The sequence below is a fragment of the Ciconia boyciana genome, chromosome 2 (genome assembly GCF_034638445.1).
Source record: "Ciconia boyciana chromosome 2, ASM3463844v1, whole genome shotgun sequence".
Taxonomy (NCBI): Eukaryota; Metazoa; Chordata; class Aves; order Ciconiiformes; family Ciconiidae; genus Ciconia; species Ciconia boyciana.
In genome coordinates, this window is record NC_132935.1 from 22,163,827 (window position 1) to 22,182,887 (window position 19,061).

Genomic DNA, 19,061 nt, shown 5'->3' on the forward strand with positions numbered 1-19,061 from the left:
CTTTAGACCTTAGGAATTTTCAGTGGCATTTTTATTAATTCAAGATTATCTTTATAAAAAGCTACATTTGAAAGTTTTACCCACCCAGGATTATTGTAGGCCATTTATCTGTGTTGTAGGTGGTCCACACTAGAAACCTATACCGTTTGTTTTGCTTTGAGAGAGGACAAAGGCCAAGAGGAATGCAATCTGTGCCATCGCTTTTAGCCACGGCAAGCTTAACAGTTACCTTCTGGGGACTGAACTGGCTAACATACTTCAAGAGTGAACACACAGATCTCTTAAGAAATCACATTGTCTTGGTGCCCCAACACTGGTAATGACTGCATCCATATAAAAGTTGTCTTGTCATGTCAATGCCGAGCCCCTGAGTAATTCTGCAGATAATCCAGAAAGGAAAATCAAGTAAATGGTCAAGTGGATAACAATCAGTGGTGAAGTATAAACAGTGTAAGAATTTGTGAGTATTCTGTCTTCATAGCATCTACTTTATCACAAATAAGTCTTGCTCTTCAATTTTGCAATCTACATCAACTCGAAAGACTTCCTTTATACTTCTTTCCCAGAACTGTACCTCTTGTAGTGATACCCTCTTCCTTTTTTGAATAGCAAACACACAGCGAAACCAATGCCCTTAAACTGTGGCTTATTATTATTCATTAGGCAGAGTTGCCAGTAAGGAATTATAAGGGATGTAATCTGCTTTCATCAATGCACAAGTGTAACAATGCTTTTCATGCAAATTGAAAAGAAGCTACATCCAAAAGAATACAACTGCCTGTCAAGTTTGGTAAATGGTATTAACATAAAATACTAGTATCTTTTTCACATAGCTATTTTTCCAATGCATTCTTCATCCCTTTCTTCAAAAAATAATTTTGTTTTGTTCATACAGGGGTTGAATCTGAGTGGCCCAATAGCTGCTGCTTGAGTTTCTTTCCCTAGTTGGCTCTTACTTCATACGTGGCATCTCTTTGTAAAAGAACACTTGTGTATCAAGTGGTGACTTGCTGGTACTGAGGTTTCTTCTTAAAAATAGGCTTATACCAAAAGAATACTATAAACCTAACTCGCATCTAAATTTACTGTGCTTTACTGATGTGACATGCTTGGAAACAAACCTTCAATGAATATTTTTCCTTTAAAATATTACTTGTATAGTTTCCTAAAAGCTCTTTATTATCTGAGGTTTGATTGTTAAGATAGACTAATAACCCCTCACACGGACAGTATTCCTGTAAAATACTGTTGTTTGCAGAGCAGAAGCTGAAGCACAGAAAAAGCATAGCTGTTCCATGGTTGTGCATGAATAGAGTTTGTTACTCCACAGTTCTGGTCCTATGCTAATTTTGTGTGTGAATGTGAATTACGGAGTATTGGTTTGTCTTAACTTAAGGCAGAGTCAGTGTGGGAAAAGGCAGACTTATTAAAGGGATGAGAGGCAACAGGAATGTGACTTACTGATCTGAACTGCTCTTCAGAGGAGTCTCAATTCTCTGTGTAGGCAGACTAGTCTGTCCCTCAGAGGGAAGATAAAGAGTGGTCCAAAGCATTTAAATGCAAACAGCACCCTTTTGAGAAAGATGCAGTTGCTGAATTTTTGTTGTGGAACTGGAAATAGGCTACTTGGAGAGCAGTGTGTCTCTTCTACTTTATTTAAAACTCCAACTCCTATCCTTGTCTGTTTTTACACATGTGACTACCAACTAATTTATCTCATTCCCAAAATGCCAGTCCTCTTCTGCTCTAAGAAACACAGTCCATTGTGTATTTCGGCTATTGTTTAAGTGAATGGATGCAGTCTGCTTTAAAAGGTTTAGTGATAATCTGCTTCTGCCACTTAGAGAGCTCCTTCAGACCAGCTGTCTTTTATGGGAAGCAGACAGGTAGAACATTTTTTTCTCATGGATTGTTGTATTCTATGTGGAATCTCTTACATTTAGTAATAAGAAATTTTACAGTGAAGCCTTTATGTTGGAACACAAGTAGAAATGTATAATTTTTTCATGAAATTCCTATTAACTGGGGTTTTGGGACTGTTACTCTTCTGCTGCCAAATGTGGTAGGAATAGTTCAAAGTATTTGGAAGTTGTGGGGAATGTACAGATGTGCACAACTGTGTGATCCATGGGAAACTAGGCTCGAGTTGATATTAAGATCACCAGATAACTGTGAATATGCACAAACTAAACAGCTGAAGTGGCTTTTGGAGTATCGGGTTGTGAACTGGGTGGACAAAGGGGTGGGTAGTAATTATGTAACTTGACCTTCAGTCATCTGGTGTTTATCTGAAAGATTCTTGGCAGGGATTTCCTCAGAGGAAGAGTGGAAACACGTTTTGGTATAGTATCCCATATATTTAATAAGATTTTCTTAGGAAACTGGAGTGCGGAGAAAAAAAAACCTAAGTTGTTAAAACTGTTCTCAGGAAGGAAGTTAATGACTCATATAAACATGTAGTGGGAATGTTTTTTGGTCAAGAAAGGAATAGATGAGAAGAAGAGCTGGAAGAGCTTGTGTCAAGGCAAAAGTGGAGATAAGGTGTACTAGGTGTAGGGATAGCATACTGGAAGGTAATTATAAATGTGAATGTCAGGGTAAATGGTGATAAGGATTTTGGAAATACCTGTTAGATCACATTCTCTTCTCCAAGGCATTCATTCCTCTCATTATGTTTCAGCCTCTCTTCCTATTTCTGCCTTTGTCCCAGGAACCGTGTCCTAGAGGGAGTGTCTGTGTGTGTCTCTACACACACTCACTCGTTGCTACCTGCTTTTCCCTCCGTGGGGGAGAGCTGGTGGTTTGGTAAGGTTTTTCAGTGTACTGCAGTGTGAGGCTCTCTGTGTCTTCTTGGTGAGCACGCCAGGACCTGGAGGGGCTGGGGAGTGCGTCTGTGTGTGAACCCCCTTTCCTGGTTCTACCAGTGGGACTGGCACGTTGGTAAGCCTCAGGACAGGAGTATTGGAAATCGGCAGCCTCACACTAGCCATATTGAAGCTGAGAGGGGTGGTACAGTCTCAAGTATGGCCATGTTTCTCTGAAAGGAGGCAGCTTATTTCTTTGTCATTCATCTCCATAGGGTTTTTTCATTAACATGGTAACATTAGGTGGAAGCAAATGCACGAATTTACACCTCTGTAAATGTGCCGATTTCAACTATCTAACTTCTTGGACATCTCTTCGCTCTTTTGAATTGCTGTGAACTTACATCTAAAACGTGAAGGTTCAGAGTGCAATGAGACACCAAATTCGGTATTATTTGACCCTGAGATAAACAAATCATGTATCATGAATTCTATAGACATTTCCAATTTCTTGCAAAGTGCTCCAATTGAAATGATGATCCTGTATGTACCCCAGTGCAACATGTGGTGGACAGAGGGTCAGGGCAGGAGTATCTGTGCATGTTTGAGAAGGAAAGCAGGATGTAGTTCAAATTCCGTGTTACAAAAAAGAGTGAGATAAAGCTGAAGGATGCAGGACTTCTCTTGCATGCGTAAAGCTACTGTAATGTAATAAACTTGGCATTTTGTGACCTGTACAATGTGAGACTTTTTCTTATTGTACACTTTGGCATATACAATTCATTGTGATCTTTTAATTTCTGTAACAAATACTCCCCTTGCAAAAAGCCAAAACCAGAATCCAGCAAAAAGCCAAAACCAGAATCCATATAGTAAACTAGTTGTGTGTCTACTTTAACATTTAAAGTTTTCCAGTGGTAATTTGTGTGTCTCAGGGATGTAGTTTGACAGCAAGGAAATGGTATACTTAAGTGTTTTGAAACAAGCTTTGTTCTGCCCTCTTTGACTAATGTTACGTATACTATGGCTGTCTTGAAAGCGTGCTGTACTCCTCTGAATTGCGGCTGCCTAAACTAGCTGTCAAGTCAAATGCTTATTCAGCTCTACAGAAAGGATTTGTTTGCTTCATTTTGCAATTGTGGAGTCATAGTACTATCCAACACTCTTGTTTCTAGTTCCCACTAGTAGAAGATTGTGTTTATCTCTTCTAACTACTGGGAATCCCCATGGCAAGAGGCTCCAGTACCCTGGAGTACTAAGCAATGTGAAAAGAAGTATTTTGGCTGTCAGATATGCACTTTTCATCGCATATAAAGGTGGCAGCGTTAACTGTCCTTATATTGCAATTACTGTTTTACAACTGTTTTCACATAAGCTCCTGTCTCTATAGCTACCTCCAGCACAATTAATGTAATTCAGACTTTCCCACATGCTTCCCGAAGTTTTCACTTTGGGAAAGGGACAACCCTTTACCTTTTGGTGTTCAGAATTTTTAACTTTGTTCTGAGTGATTTGGGGGAGAGAGGGAAGATGAGGCACAATGAGAAGTGTTAGCACAGGATAGCTGTAAGTTAAAGTTCTGTTCCACTTGGTTTTACTGTTGATCTGCAGTGGTTCTTTAGTACTGATAGGTTTATCACTTATTAACATCACTCAAGTTTATCCATTGTTTCCTTTGTGCTTCTCACCACCTGGGTAGATCTGTCCATGGGAAACACAAAGCCATCATATTTGCTTTCTTCAAACCCTCTTGACTCTGCTGTCGTTCCTATAAAGCGCTGCCATCTGATTACATTTTGGCACCTGGTGGGCTGGGATTTCCAATTGTTTTATGTATTGTGCTTTTTTATTGTCCTTTACCTGAAAAAATGTAACATATACAGTTTTCACAAAGCAGTGAGCTCTGTGGAGCAAGAGTTGTTTTTCTTGTTTGTACAGTTCCTCACACAATAAAGCTATCATCATGATAAATGCTTATTTGTGCTGTTGCGAAAAAATACGGTAGTATGTTACTGTGTTTTACAGATATCATGAGCCAAGTAAAGAAGACTAAACTTTTTGCAAATTTGTATTTAAGACACTGCATAGTGTCTGAAATATAAGGTGTTAAACTCTTTTACAGGTGTACTCATGCTAATGAGTGAGGTGCACCACCAGCATCATTCTTGCAGGACAAGAATCACAGGATTAATAGCAGATAACACAGAAGGGGAAAAAAAAGAAAAGATCTGCTTTCCAAAGAGAGGGAAAGAAATATTAGTTTGGATCTTAGAGATTTACACCTATTTCTCTATTGTTTTTTAATTATGTAAATACATATAGACTACTTCTAGACTTTTTAAAATATCCATGGGGCTTCCTGAAGTTTCCTACTTTAGAATCAACAACTTGAATCAATGCAGTAGCTGTAACAGTTTTCTTGAAGTGTAGGCAGGTCTTGCATAAAACGCTGGAGAGAAAATAAGTTTTACTGCATTATAAATTTTACTGGATATTTCTCTTATCATTTGTTTGCTTTGAAACTAATTTGTTTGAACAAAAGAATGTAAAAGTTGCAAGACTGCCACGCACATAGTTCTTACATGGGTGCTGAGCACGCTCATGCAAGTATGTGTGCGCACGTGTTCGTACTAGGAGTATGCCTTGGCTATTTTAAGATCTGATTCTTAATTGAAGAAGTTATTAATCTGAGTAAAATCAATTTCATATCTTGCAGGCAATCTGTCTTCTATTAATGTCTGTCTTTTTTAATAGAAGCAATTCACTGTACATTTTGAGGAATGCAGTATGTTATGACTGGCAAGTTATAGCAAGTTCATCTCTTATTCCTCCTAAGTCCTGAGGATATTTAATAAACAGCATAGTTTAGGCAAGTATAGAAAATTAATGTACGTAATAGCCTTTGCTATTGTAGTGATTGAGATTTTGAAGCTAACAAATAACAGTAGAGAGAGCTATGTGGATTGAATGTCTTTTTAATAGTGAGAATGGAAGCATCAACATGTTGTGGTTCCCTTGAAACTCAGTGACATCTCCACTTCTGTCTGCTGTAACTAGAGCAGATCAAATTATTCGTAGTAAATAATTAAATTAATTTTGCACGTGGGTGTTTGCTTGAGATTAAGAAAAAGCTTTGTTTTACAGATGTTGAAGGCACAGGCAAGAAGTGCATTGCCTTAGGAGTTCTTCCCTCCTTTGGCTGTGCTTTTTACTGAGTTGTTGCAGTCCATATGAATGGTGGTGTGCTGAGTTATGCTGTGCAAGGTTACTTCTACACTTTAATTAGTTCAGTGAAGCGTTAATAAGGGACAGAGACTCTGTCCTGTATTATTGGAAGATAGCTGGGCAGACTGCATGACATTTTGTGTAAGTTCAGTTTCAGTCTGAATAGGTGCTGGGGGCGGGGGGGTGTCTAAAAACTCCGGTTGCCAGACTTTGCATAAACAAGTCTGCACAAGTATTTGCAAGGTCTGTGGTTTCTGTGAACTTTTTTGTAAATTAAAGAAAACAAGCTTTTTTTGGGAACTCTGCAGTGCTTTTTAATTCTATCAGAAAGAAACCAAAACACATTAAAGAGTATAAAAGGTTGTCAAAATCAATTTTTTATTTCTAGTAATAAGTAGTGAGACAAGAGGGAAACACAGTTTTATCTTTCAAATGAGGATATTTTTCCTAGATGCAATAAACATGCTATGCTTTTATGATTTTTATATTTGATGTATGTGCAAAATGTGTACGTAAATATGCTGCTTCACCACCCTTTCCAGTAAACGGCTTGCATTCAATTCAGTTATGTCATTACAGTGAACGCAGCTGGGATGCTTTGCAGTTAATAATAATTTATTGTTGTTACCTTCATGAAGGCAGAGTTGAAATGCAGTGGGTATATACTCTTGACCCCAGTATTCCCTGGATTGCTCAGGCCAATGTTCCAGAAAGAATCTAGCAAATCTGGAAATTAGGGTTAGATTTCTCAATCCCCTGCTTTTGCTCCAGTCAGAAGTATGAAACGTCCTCCTTGATTTCTGCCTGAATTGTAACATCTTAGCCTTTCTGTTGAGTAAAGACTTAAAATAAATAGATTTTGTACTTTTATTTTATGAATCCAATGAGCTTTCTGGATTTTGAAACCATTATTCTCTGGATGTATTTTAGGCGATGATTTTTTCTTTTTTTTTTTTTCCTTCTAACATGACTAGTGTTTTTCTCTTCTGTTTTGATTTGTTGGTCACATGAGATGTAGAATCCATAATAAAGATGCAGCAGTGGAGCAGTGTTTTCCTTCTTTTCAGAAATCCTCGTGATTCTCCCCCACCCCCCAATATCAAGTACTCCTACACTACTTAAGTCTTTTTTGGAAAAAAATCAGTTGTAAGTCTGAGTCATGCTGTCATCTGGAACTAGAAGCTTGGATGTTTTGAGGGTTCGTGGTAGGGATTCATGGGGTAATAGCAGATAGTATTTTCATTTCTGCAAGCTTATAATAGATTCATGATGGCTGCAGTTATTAGTTTATGAATAATGATTTTGTTTGTTCTGTTAGCACTTTTTCAAGATGGAATGGAATCAAATCATTTGAAGAAAACAGGATAACCAGCAGTATTATATCTTAAGAATATATAACCTGAAGCCCTGTTTTTACCATGTAACTTCTGATAGAGGCCTGAAATCCTCTTGTTGACTGTAGATGTTTGGGTTTTGTTTTTTTGGATGTGTGTTTTTGTTGTTAGTTTTTTGGGTTTTTTTTAATATAATACTCCAGCTGTATGTAGACTGTTGCCTACTGCCATTTGTTCCTGTAGTTATAAGGAATTAAGATGGGAAATCAATGTAAACCTGCATGGAGCAAAAACAAAACCAGGTTTTTTACTGCAACAGCTATTTAAAGAAACTGTAGTAGATAAAAGTACGAAGCATGTGAAGAGTATGAATCAAATCTGAAATGCTCTTCCCCCTACTGTATAAGCACTGTGCAGCCTACACATCGAAATTTTCCCCTAGTCTGGCACTTCTCAAATGTGAAATACTTTTAGTATCTGAAATGGAATTTCAGAAGAAAAAAATAGTTACTGCAGTTGAACATGTACAAAGGCTCTGAACAGTCCTTTGTTAAAATAATTGAGTTTTTTATTATTTTAAACATAGCTCTTTCTGGTCTACTCCCTTTTCCTCGGATTTCCTTATCTTTTTTTTAAAGTTACTTGAGATTTAGCTGTAATTTAGAAGACTGTATTCACTGTTTGAACTGTTTAATTGGTTTTAGTAATCTGGTTTTTTTTCTACTTTCTAATCCGAAATGCTGCACTAGATTACCACCTGAGAACACATACAACTTGCAGGCAATGGTCAGTCAAGTAACTTCCTTTACACCTGGCTGGGCAGAAGTATAGGGTTTGACATGAATAGAACTACTTATGTGCTTAAAATCAGGAATCTTGTTGAAGCTGAGCCAGTGTCTCTGCTAGATTTCCAATTTCCACTGCTTGCTGCCAAGTATATTGGAGCTGTCTATAAATAGTTTGTGGAATTTTTGAGTGAGAATAAAAAAAAAAGTCAGGTTCTTTTCCGTCCCCACCTTTTCGAACTAAAACTGAGAAGCTTTAACTGTTTCTTTTTTTCTGAAACTTTCACACAAAAATTCTTCTCTTAAGTCAAGCTAGTTTAGTTACTAATTTAAAATTTTGTATTTTAATGACAATAGACTCAATTAAAAATTTTCTTGTGGGTTTTACAGATCTGACCAGATAGGGGTTTTTTTCCACCTGCAGCATTAAATCAGAGTTGCTATAGTAACTACTCTAGCTTCTCTTTTGCAACCTAGGATGAAGGAACCTCGGGTTATCTTGCTAATTTGGTGTGCAAAGATCTCTTTCAAAAGCGTTTCCTGTTCTCTCTTGTGAGAGTCTCTGTGGCACGTACATCCAGAGAAGAGGTTTGTGCTGCATTAAACACAGCCAAGTACAGAACTGCTGGTTGCTTTGTATGTTTGGCAATAAGGAAGAGCTGTCCCTTCCTGTAGAAGCAAGAAGAAAGAGTGGAAAGTGACTGAGAAGCCACAGCTATAGAGTAGGAATGTGAGAGCTCACACTGTAGACTGCAGCATCTTCCAGCTGTTTACTTGATGTATCCCAGTGGTGCTGAGGGCTATGTTTGGATACTCCAGCATCACCTGGCTGGCAGCATTGATGTCAAATTTGCATTATGCTAGCATCTTGTTATGGTTTATATGGAATTTTGTAAATTTTCTGTTGTGTGTTGCAACAGCATTCACTATTGGTGTAATATTAGTGAATAATGTATGCAGTGCTTAATGAATCCAGTAAGAGAACTGGCGTTGCTCACACTAAATGACCACAGAGACTCTGAAGCTTACACCTGAAGTTGAGGTGGAGCCTCCCTGGCAGCACTGGAGCTGCAGTGAGCAGAGCACGCTTCTGGTGCTGGGTAGCTAGGGTTGTCTCTGCATTGGCACATCCCACAGCCTGGCAGGAGCGGATTTGTGGAGTAAAACAAGTTAGGCTGAAGATGTAATGTTTGTGCCGTATACACTTCTGAAGCTTTTTTCTTCAGAAAAGAAAAACCTAGCGTTGTCCACAGGGCTGAGTACCCATTACGGGTAGGAGCATGTCTTCCAGATTAGTGCCATCTAAAAGGAGTCCAGTTTGGTGGTTCCAAGGCCACAGCATAATATGAACCAAAGCACATGAAGTGGAGCAGATCAGGAGATTCAGAAGCATGCTCCTTATCTGAAATAAAATACTGATGTAGACAAATCCCTGTTAGCACCATAAAATTATAAGGAATAAAGGATATTTTATGTTTTGGCAGAGAAGTTAATAGATCTGTTATGACCTGATCATTATATAGTCTTCAAATTCAAAGCATGCATTTATGTAGTAAACTTTGATTTTTAGAGTATCTGTTTTAATAGTCAATTTTTGAAGAACTAACACAGACTTTTTTCAGTGGGGGAAATAATGTTACAATGCTAAAGAATGTAAAAGAACTAGAATATTTTTCTTTGGAGATTTTTAAGTCAGCATTACCAAGATTATAGGAATAAAGCTATGCACTGTTGTTCACTCAAGTACTGATTAACTTTGGGTTTAGCCTCTGTATGGTGAATGTAGATTTGGAAGCTTTGTGGCAGTGTTTTATTCACCAAGAGATGAATAAAGACCTGTTTTTCAAAAGTATCATGTGGCTACATGTCATTTAAAGCCCCTCTGTGAGGAGGAAAGGGCAATGTAAGAATGAGGGGGTGATGCAAAAATGCAATGTTGGACAACAGGTTTTAAGTGTACAGTGCAGCCTTTCAGCAGCACCATACACATTGTTTTATAGCCAAGAAATGATTTTCTAAGCACAAAATGGTAGATATTGGTTGTTGTAAAAAGTAAAAATAAAAATCTGAAACCTACATAAAACAATTCAATTGCAGAATTGATTCTCTAGTTCTTGTCTTAGTTTTCTAAATAAAACTACATCACAGTTGGTCTAAAATAAAAATGGTGCTACATAAAAGAACAGCATTGAGTATTGTAAACAATTTCTGTTCTTTATCTGTTTTTACAGTGAAATTTTATGTGCTTATTTCCTGCTTTTGTATCATAAACTTATTTAAATAAGCCACTATTTCAGTATAGTTTCATGTTAGTCATTTTTATTCTTTCCTTAATTAAAGAAATTAATTATGCCATTGTAGTATTTGAGTATACAACACTTTCTCATTTCGTGTGAACATTCGCTTTCACTGTTTGAAATTTAGATATATTTACTGTATCTTCTTTGTAGCAGATGTTCTTCTGTTATAGGGATTTGGAATAAATCTTGCACTGTTGCTCAGCTTGCCTTTAGTAGAGAATTCTGACTGATGTCTGCGCAGCAGTAAGGCTTTCTCTCAATGTTTCTGTCTATTACATGTGTAATTTTATATTAAAAGAAATGGTTATCTAATCCTTCCCTTACCTGAAGGAGAATTTATGTCTTGCTGCACAGCTTAATGCTGTTTTACAAATGACCACCTGAAACTCCTGTGACTCCAGTACTTAACCCTAAGGAAATATGGAAAAGAACTGTATATAAGTAGTTAACATCAAACTGTTGATTTAAAAATAAATAATACAAAATTTGTCAATAACTCTTGCAAAGATTTGTCAGCTAAACTGGAAATTATTGATCAGTTAATGCCTAAAAGTCAATACTGTCACTTGTCATGATGCTTTTTTAATTGCCTTTTGTCATGAAATATATGAATTTATGCAAAAGCATGTGTTGCCCTTTGAAAAGGAAGTAAGCAGCGGTTGGGTGTAGGACAAAAACTTCTGGTCAAAGATGCAATGCACTATTTTAAAAAGAACAACAAAGACATGAAAATATGATATGACTGTGGATCATGAATCTTATATTGAGTAGTTAATCCAAATACACATTAGTGCACAAACATGTTAATTTGATTTCATGCATATCTCTAATCAAAAAGATGCAGTGATTGCAAACTAAGCCATCAGAAGGCAGGAAATAATAAAATGGTGTCACCTGTAAAGGCTGTGAGTGGTTTCTGTAGGAATCTGGGAATGACGCTGCTGCTTTGCCTTTTTACTGAATATAGAGACGTAACAAATGTTGCCTGGCTTCAGTGGACTGTGTACTCTGAGCTCTGCCGCACCTTAATTTGAAGCATTCCCTGTAGCAATAATACTGTTTATTTCATGAACTGTTCTGGGAGGGTAAGTTTCAAATGCTTTGACTGCTCTTTTTTTTTTTTTCTTTCTATTTGCTCCACTTTCAGTTCCTTGTCTCTTGTAATGTTGAAGTTGCACATGTAGCTCTGTTCCTGTCTTCTGAGGAAGGCAAAATCTGAATTTCTGTAATATAGTTTAGAAGTGGTAGGAGAACACATTTTGCACAGATAGAAGAGAAAGTGCAGGAGAAACCGTATTCTCAGAGACTTTTCTAGGTTATAAAGGATGAAAAAACAAGTCTAGTCCCTTTCGTACCCTCATGTTCATTTGAGATTATAGAAAGTGGGTTTTTTTCCTCAGTTGCATAGTCTCAATTTACTGTGTACTACTCCTGCAGTACAGGAGAGTTTGGCAGCAGTATGGCCATATACCTATGGATATGTAGCTCTTTGATGTTGTTTCAGCATTAAGTCCCTGCAGCTAATGCATTTAGTTCTAAATGCACAGTAGTTTAACAAATATAGGTGCAAAGTGTTCAGGAGATAAGGAGGTTGTAAATGATGAGCCAAAAGACTGAGGAGGATCCTACCTAATTTTTTGGGCTCATTAACTGCATGTGACCTACATGTAAATAATTCAGTATAGTACTTTGGGTTACATACTGAACAAATGTTTTTATCATAGTCTGGTTTGAGTCGGAAGGGAGCTTTAAAGATCATCTAGTTTATCTGGAGGAGGGTGGTAGCACTTGTTTTTCTGTTGGTCTCCTGCATGCTCTGCTCTGAGCTGCAACGTCTTAACCTTAGATTAACCGTAGGTATGGCGGGTAGGCAGTTAGCCTTTGTACTTTTCTCCCACAGATTGAGCAGATGAGCATGACTGCAGTTCAGCCTGACATGGCGTCTTTAGGTGGAGCTTGTTTCTGCACAACTGTGCTTCGATATTTGCAGGAAGTGGGGGGGGTGGGATGGCCACTGGCTGGGACCGTCACAACATGTGCTAGCAAAAGGGGTCATTTCCAAGAAGCATGCTGGAATACTACAGAGGCATCATGGATGTTTCCGGCTCCCGTATCTCTAGGTCAAGAAGGATATCGCTATGTTTGGACTAGAACATCATAGGACCATTGCTAAGTGACATTTTACTGGGGTGATATCTAAGGCAGCACCAACTTGTTCATGGAAGCGTATGGTAATATTCTTATTTTGGTGGCATCACCCACCCTTGTTCAGTTAGAAGCAAAATTTGGTGAAGACTAATGCAAGGTAACTTCAGCTGACAAGAGGCAGTGTGAACAAGTTAAGCTTACTCTTTGTAAGGTACAGAGTGGACAGGAATTTTGGGAGTAGGATGAAGAAAGGAAGTTTGGTCATGAAGTACATTGTCTAAAGTAAAGCAAGTTGAACACATACCATGATAAAGGGTGTTTGGAAACGCATGATATACAGGAAGTGTTGTTGACCTCTTGTCCGTGATAATTGTGGCTCAAGAGAAATAGCCTGTCCAATCTGGTTATGTAGCATTCATTATGCACCACAGTACCTTTTAACTCATGGTAGTTTAGAAAAAGCTCTCTCTTCGTAGCCATTCAGTTACAGCAGTTCCTCAGTTTATACAGTTCTATTTATAGGGGGTTGTAATTTGGCTGTTAAAGCTAATGGCAGAGGCTTAATCTTGATATAGAAGAATTTAGGTTCAATGGAGATATGTGTGCATGATTTTTTTGTGAACAGTAACTGCTTGGTCTAACAGCAAAAATAAAGGTAACTTAAATGTGGTGTTCACCACTATGGATTTTTTTTTTCTTTTCATTTTTCATTTCAACAGTCAAGTTAATTTCTCTGGAAAACACAATCTGGATTTAAGTGAGTCCCAAGATACATGATGTTCTTCCAAACCGAAGTTACAAAACCCGATTGTACAATCACAGTGGACAAAGTCGCATGTACCAAACTTTTTGGGTGCACTTTTACAATATTCATCACTTCACTGTGCATTCGTATTACTATTTTTAGTCAAACTGAAATTAAAACGAGGTTTTCATTTAACAGTCATTATTTGCTATCTGAAATGTATCAGTATTTAGGTAAACTTGTTCTTTGTCTGAAACCTCCAAGTTCATATATCTGGAATGCAGAAGCTTGTCTTGTTTAATCTGAATGTTTTGACTAAATGACACTTTATTGGGGAGGGAGGGATCTGTTTGGCTATCCTTTTTGCAAACTGCATGAATATGAGTAAAACTTAAAGGAGAAGCTCATTTCAGGACTGTAGGCTTAGTTCTATGCTCTGAATTTATATGCAGATAATCCTTTGAGTCTGATACTCTTCCCATTTTGAGAGCGAGCTGTGCTGTGTAGGCTATGGGGAAGGAGGGATGTAGGCAGGTAACATCCTAAAATGAAGGCTGCTGCATTGTGGTTAGCATCCATGTTAGTCTGAGCATCGCTGCTACTGTCTGGGTTTCAAATGTATAGAACTTGGCAGCTATTTTTTCCAAACTTGTCATGTCTTTCAAGTGTGAAAGCATTGTTTTTTCCACACTTTCCCCTTACAGTTTTCCTCTGCAGTTTGGTTGGAGTGTTTGCTGCTGCGATGTTTTCCTTGTTGCCAGCCCCACTCCCCTGGCCTGTGTTTATTTTCCTATCTGTGATGAAACTCAGAAGATGTCAGTGAGTCAAATACCTTCCAAGGCTATGGTTTTTATCTTCCGAGTAGTTTTATCCTCCTCTCCAGACTCCTGGAGGAGCATAGGGCTCTTTGACCAGGATGTTTGGAAGTGACGTTGTGAGGGTGTTGGATTTTTCAGGGTGGGGTGGAGGGTGTTTAATGTAGTTTCATAGAGACTGATAGGGAAGAAATGCCCCAACTGCTGGACAACCTGAAGGCAAACCTAGTGTTGTCTTGCCTGCTTCTGTGGTCAGTCAGCTGTGAGACACAAATCAAAAGGAATTAACTCAAGTGTTTGTGGAACTACTTGTTGTCTGTTTCTGCCTAGCATCTCAGCTAGGAAGATTTGAGTGGGGTAGAAAAAACTGACAAAGGTCAAAGGGACTGCCTTTGTGGTGTGAAAATAAAATAAAATCTTATGGATGAGTCCATCAGAACCAGTGACCAACTTTGACCATAACCATACTTTGAACAGTTAAGAGACTTTAAAGTTATTTAAGACAGAAAGGCACCTAAGAAATTGGAGATTGTTCCATACTATAAACATGCTCTATAAAGAGTCTAACTCATTTAATAACCAATTGGCTGATTTTTGTTTTTATTGCAGTCAAAGAATCTTTAGAGATATTACTAGAAGTGGTGGCAACAAACTCATGTGCACTTAAATAGAAAGCTGTTAAAAGTACTTTCCATACTTTTGTTTAACCTATGGGTTACCAGTAGTTTAACGTGTCTTGTATCCTATTTACCAAAGATTCTTTTTTTTTTTTTAAAAACATAGTAAATGCTTGTTTTTATCTTGAGCCTTGTCCATTTGAATTTTTTAACTTAAATGCAGTTGCTGACCATATATTAAGCTGCAGGACTAAAGTTGACATACATTTCTGTTTAATACCACTTATTTTAAGTGGTCCATTTGTCATAAGTATTTATAAAAGGATATGAAGGAGATGGGTATAGTCCTGGTTACACAAGTGATTTTTTTTTTTTTTTTTTTTCTTTTTAAGAAGTCACCACTCCACTCCCCTCCCCCCCAAAAAAAGTCTTGGAAGATGTCAGTTTTTGAAAAACAAACTTGGTTTCTCACAGGCAGAATGGATTTGTGCAGGAGCTTCTCGGTATGTGTCTTCCAGCACTGTGCTATCACATGTGCTTAACCAGCTCCTGTAAACTGATGTGGGCAAACTTTGTGTCAAGTTTTGTTAGGTGGCACCTGTTCCGGTTTTAAACTTCAGGTTCAAATGGGAATGAATAGTAAACATTTCTTTAAAACATCAAGAAATATGAAAGCTTACTGGTGACCTAAGAAAATTATTTTTATATACTCATACTCTGCTATATTAAATGGGTAGACCAACAGGAATTTCAAATATAATTATGTTCCCATATCTTAATGGAAATTACTGATCTGTTATCTGATATATTGATATTCTAGTGGGCTCAGTTTATATGGAACCATGTGACATAATTGTTGAGATCACATAAGGATCATTGCCAAAAATTTCATAAAGGTGTCAGTAGTTAGTAATGCTTAAATGGCATCTGAACACACTCTATTTCAGTGACAGTTTCCAATAAAAAAGGAAGTAATAATCTGAGAGGTTTCTAAGGTTCATCCTTCATGTAATGAAGGATTATTGGGAAGGAAATAATTTTTAAAAGCCCACCTTATTTTGATATTATAGTACTTGGATCTGAGTTGAGGCTTCATCGTCACACCTTAGTGCTTTTTCTGACTAATCACTGAAGTTAGTTTGACAATAAATGTGACATCACTTTATGTCAAGAAATTCATTGTTAGATCATAAAGCATATTTAAATGGAAAATATTAAAGTGTTCTGTTTTGGATATTGACTTAAGTTTTCTTCTTAATTTAAACCATTAATTCTAAGTCAATGTGTATAGGATTTGGATGTGAGTTCCCATTTTAGTATGCTTCTCGTTATTACTGATTTATAGGTTTTTGTCAGTTAATATATATATATATATCTTTTCTTTCCATCACTTCAGTGTTATGTCAGTATTTTCATGTTTTGTTATTGCATTTTTATCAGAATTTATATGATTAAAATTCTGGGGTTTTTGTTTTCCTGGTCTTTATGTATAGGCAGCTTGTCTGTAATTCAGATTCTGGGGCTATCAAAGGAGTGCCCAGATAGTGACTGTCTTCAATGTAATTACTTAGGGGTTTTTCATATTTCTAAATGTTTGTGAATTCCTTCTTTTTTGTCATGCTGGTCATTTTCAGTGTTCAATAACAACTACAGATATAGTTGTATGTGCTAATAACCTCTTTTTGAAAATACAAAAATGGTGAATAATCCCTACTGTAATTTGAAAGATGAAATACCAGTAAGTGATTTTTAGCTTAAAACAAGAGGTCTTGAAATGTGTTAATGTTTTCCTTATGTTGATGGAAATAATAGAAAATAAGATAATCAGAAATGTACTTCTGTGGAACTAGTTACAGGTAAAATCACTTTACAGCAAAGATGGTGTTTATTTTGTAAATTTAGAGCTAAGTGTTACTGAAGACATTATATCAGAGTGGCAAACATTCCTTAGCATGTCAGTATATATGCAAAACGGAGAAATTATTTGGAGAACAGCTTTTTAAAACTTAGAAGTATTTTATTTTTGAAAATAGTTTAATTGGAAAAGAGTTGCTCACTAATACAGTATTTGAAATAGCTTTTTGTTTTAAAATACTTCTGTCTTTTGAACATTGAGGGGAATTGTTACAGTGTGGAATTTTTTTTTTTGAGACAAAGCAACTTGGTATGTAAATATATGCAGTGAAATCAGTACAATAAAAATGGAGGGGGGGAATGCATCACTTTTAAGAGCCCAGGAATTTAGGTTGGGGGTTTTTTTGTGTTGTGTGGGGTTTTTTGGGTTTGTTGTTGTTGTTTTTAAAGAAAAATTAGACTTCGTATTTTTCTACAAATTCTGATCATCAGGTTTCTAACTGTATTGTATCTTTAGGAAGTAAAAAATTATGTCTTTGTGCATTTGGTGTCAACCCTGGGAGCAATTTCTGAAACATTTTATTTGTAACCACTGCAATGGAGGAGCATTGAGATGCTTGCTGAGGTATATAAGGTCCAGGTCAACTCTTAAGCTTGGTATAAAAGGAATTTGAGTTTTCTTCATGTGGTTAAGGTTCTTGTTACCCAAACATATCACACTTACCTTGCAGTGCTGTTAGAACAACTAATTTCACATGTATAAAAAACTGTGTGACATGGCAAATCTTCAATATTACAAAACTTTGAGGGATTAAGAGTTGTGGTTTTAAAATTTGCTTAGTGATGTATTTTAAATATTAGATTCCCTGCCTATGTTCAAAGCAGCTTATTTATGAAAGTAGCTCTGTCCTCCCAAAATGCCTGAAAGATTTTATTAAAAATTTGTTGTAAAGGTTAAAAGAAAAGATGTTGAGTAAAGGAGAGGAGAATTAGCACTGTTCAGTGGGGGAAATGTGCACAAATACAACTTGATCTGTCACATCATGTAACAGGGCTACCACCCGTCAGCAAACATACTCACTTTAGCAGACTCTCTTACTTTGGAGGAGTACAAAGTAGTATGAGATTTAGAGGAATAACTTTTTTGTCTCTAACTCCTGATGGCCACATGGGTCTCGTTGTTCATCTTTGCAAGTATACTTCGTTTTAATGAACATTGATGGGGAGTTACTCTTGAAGGTAGCTAGTTCCTGGCTATATCTGAAACATCTTTCTGGGTAAAGAGTATACGCTGCAATTCATTATGAAACAGACAGATGTTGTACCCCGGATGTCTTTATTTGCATAGCATTTACTTACAAATCTTAATCCAGGAGGAGATGGGGAAGATGCATTGAAATAAACCTTTCTTGAAAAGAAAATAACATCTTATGCAAAATCTACCATCTAAAATGCCTGAAGCTTCTCAAAACTCTTTGCTACTATCAGTCTCTAGTTCCTTAACTTTCTAGTATATTTAATTGTTCCTAGTACACTAATGATGCTTAGTTTTTATTTTCGTTGTATAGTAACTTTTTCTCTAGTTTTTCTCTAAGTTTTATCATAAAATGAATGTAGGACCTTTAATATTAATGAAAATAACTTTAGTTTTGTTCTTTCTGTTCTGTAAAAGAGTATCTGAAGAATTTTTACAAATTTTATCTTGGAAATTAGCTTATTCATTATGTTTAATTTTAGGAAATGGTGCTCTTGCAGAACATTCTGAAAATGTGCATATTTCAGGAGTGTCAACGGGTAAGTCATTTTTTGTAATGTTTAAATTTCATGCATGACTTAAATAGTAAATATTGAAAGCCACCTGGTATCTTATGAAGAGATATTTGGCTATAAAAATTATTACTGCCTTTTGCAGCATGTAATAAGGAATGAAGCAACTGGAACATGGAAAAATTCTCATAAGATAAAATTGATACCTGCATGCTCATGAACAGATTATGCCTTTCTAAGTGGACTGCTTAATTATTTTTCCATACAAACATTGAACTAAGAGAAAAGTTGGTTTAAGTTGAATTGATATTTTCTTTCCACAGTAAAGTTTTTGTGAAATGAAATTTATTGAAATGTAATTTTGGACACTGCTACTATCAAATAATATTAATCCAGGAGTTATGCGTTTCACCTGATTAGATTGAAGCGGTAACTGAAACTACTGTACACTTGACTGCACAGTTTCCTTAATACAAGAAAAAAAAGAATTTTAGAACTCATGAAACTGAGAAACTGATGAGATGCTGGGGGAATATGGAGTATAAAAGCAGCACACATTGCTCAAAGGTTGCTACATTCTCTTCCATTAAGTCAGCCTTAGGCCTCTTCTGGGCAGCAGCCATGGTTGGGATTATTCTGTGTTAGTGATGCGACTGTCCATTAAGAC

The 19,061-nt window shown here is 36.7% G+C and overlaps 1 protein-coding gene across 1 annotated transcript in view; it reads left to right on the plus strand.

The window, feature by feature from the left end:
• Positions 1-19,061, plus strand: part of LRP12 (LDL receptor related protein 12) — a 53,742-nt gene that overhangs the window by 11,626 nt on the left and 23,055 nt on the right. Inside the window, exon 2 of the mRNA XM_072852053.1 lies at positions 18,365-18,421. Within this exon, the coding sequence (XP_072708154.1) occupies positions 18,365-18,421 (57 nt within the window). The remainder of the gene's footprint in view (positions 1-18,364; positions 18,422-19,061) is intronic.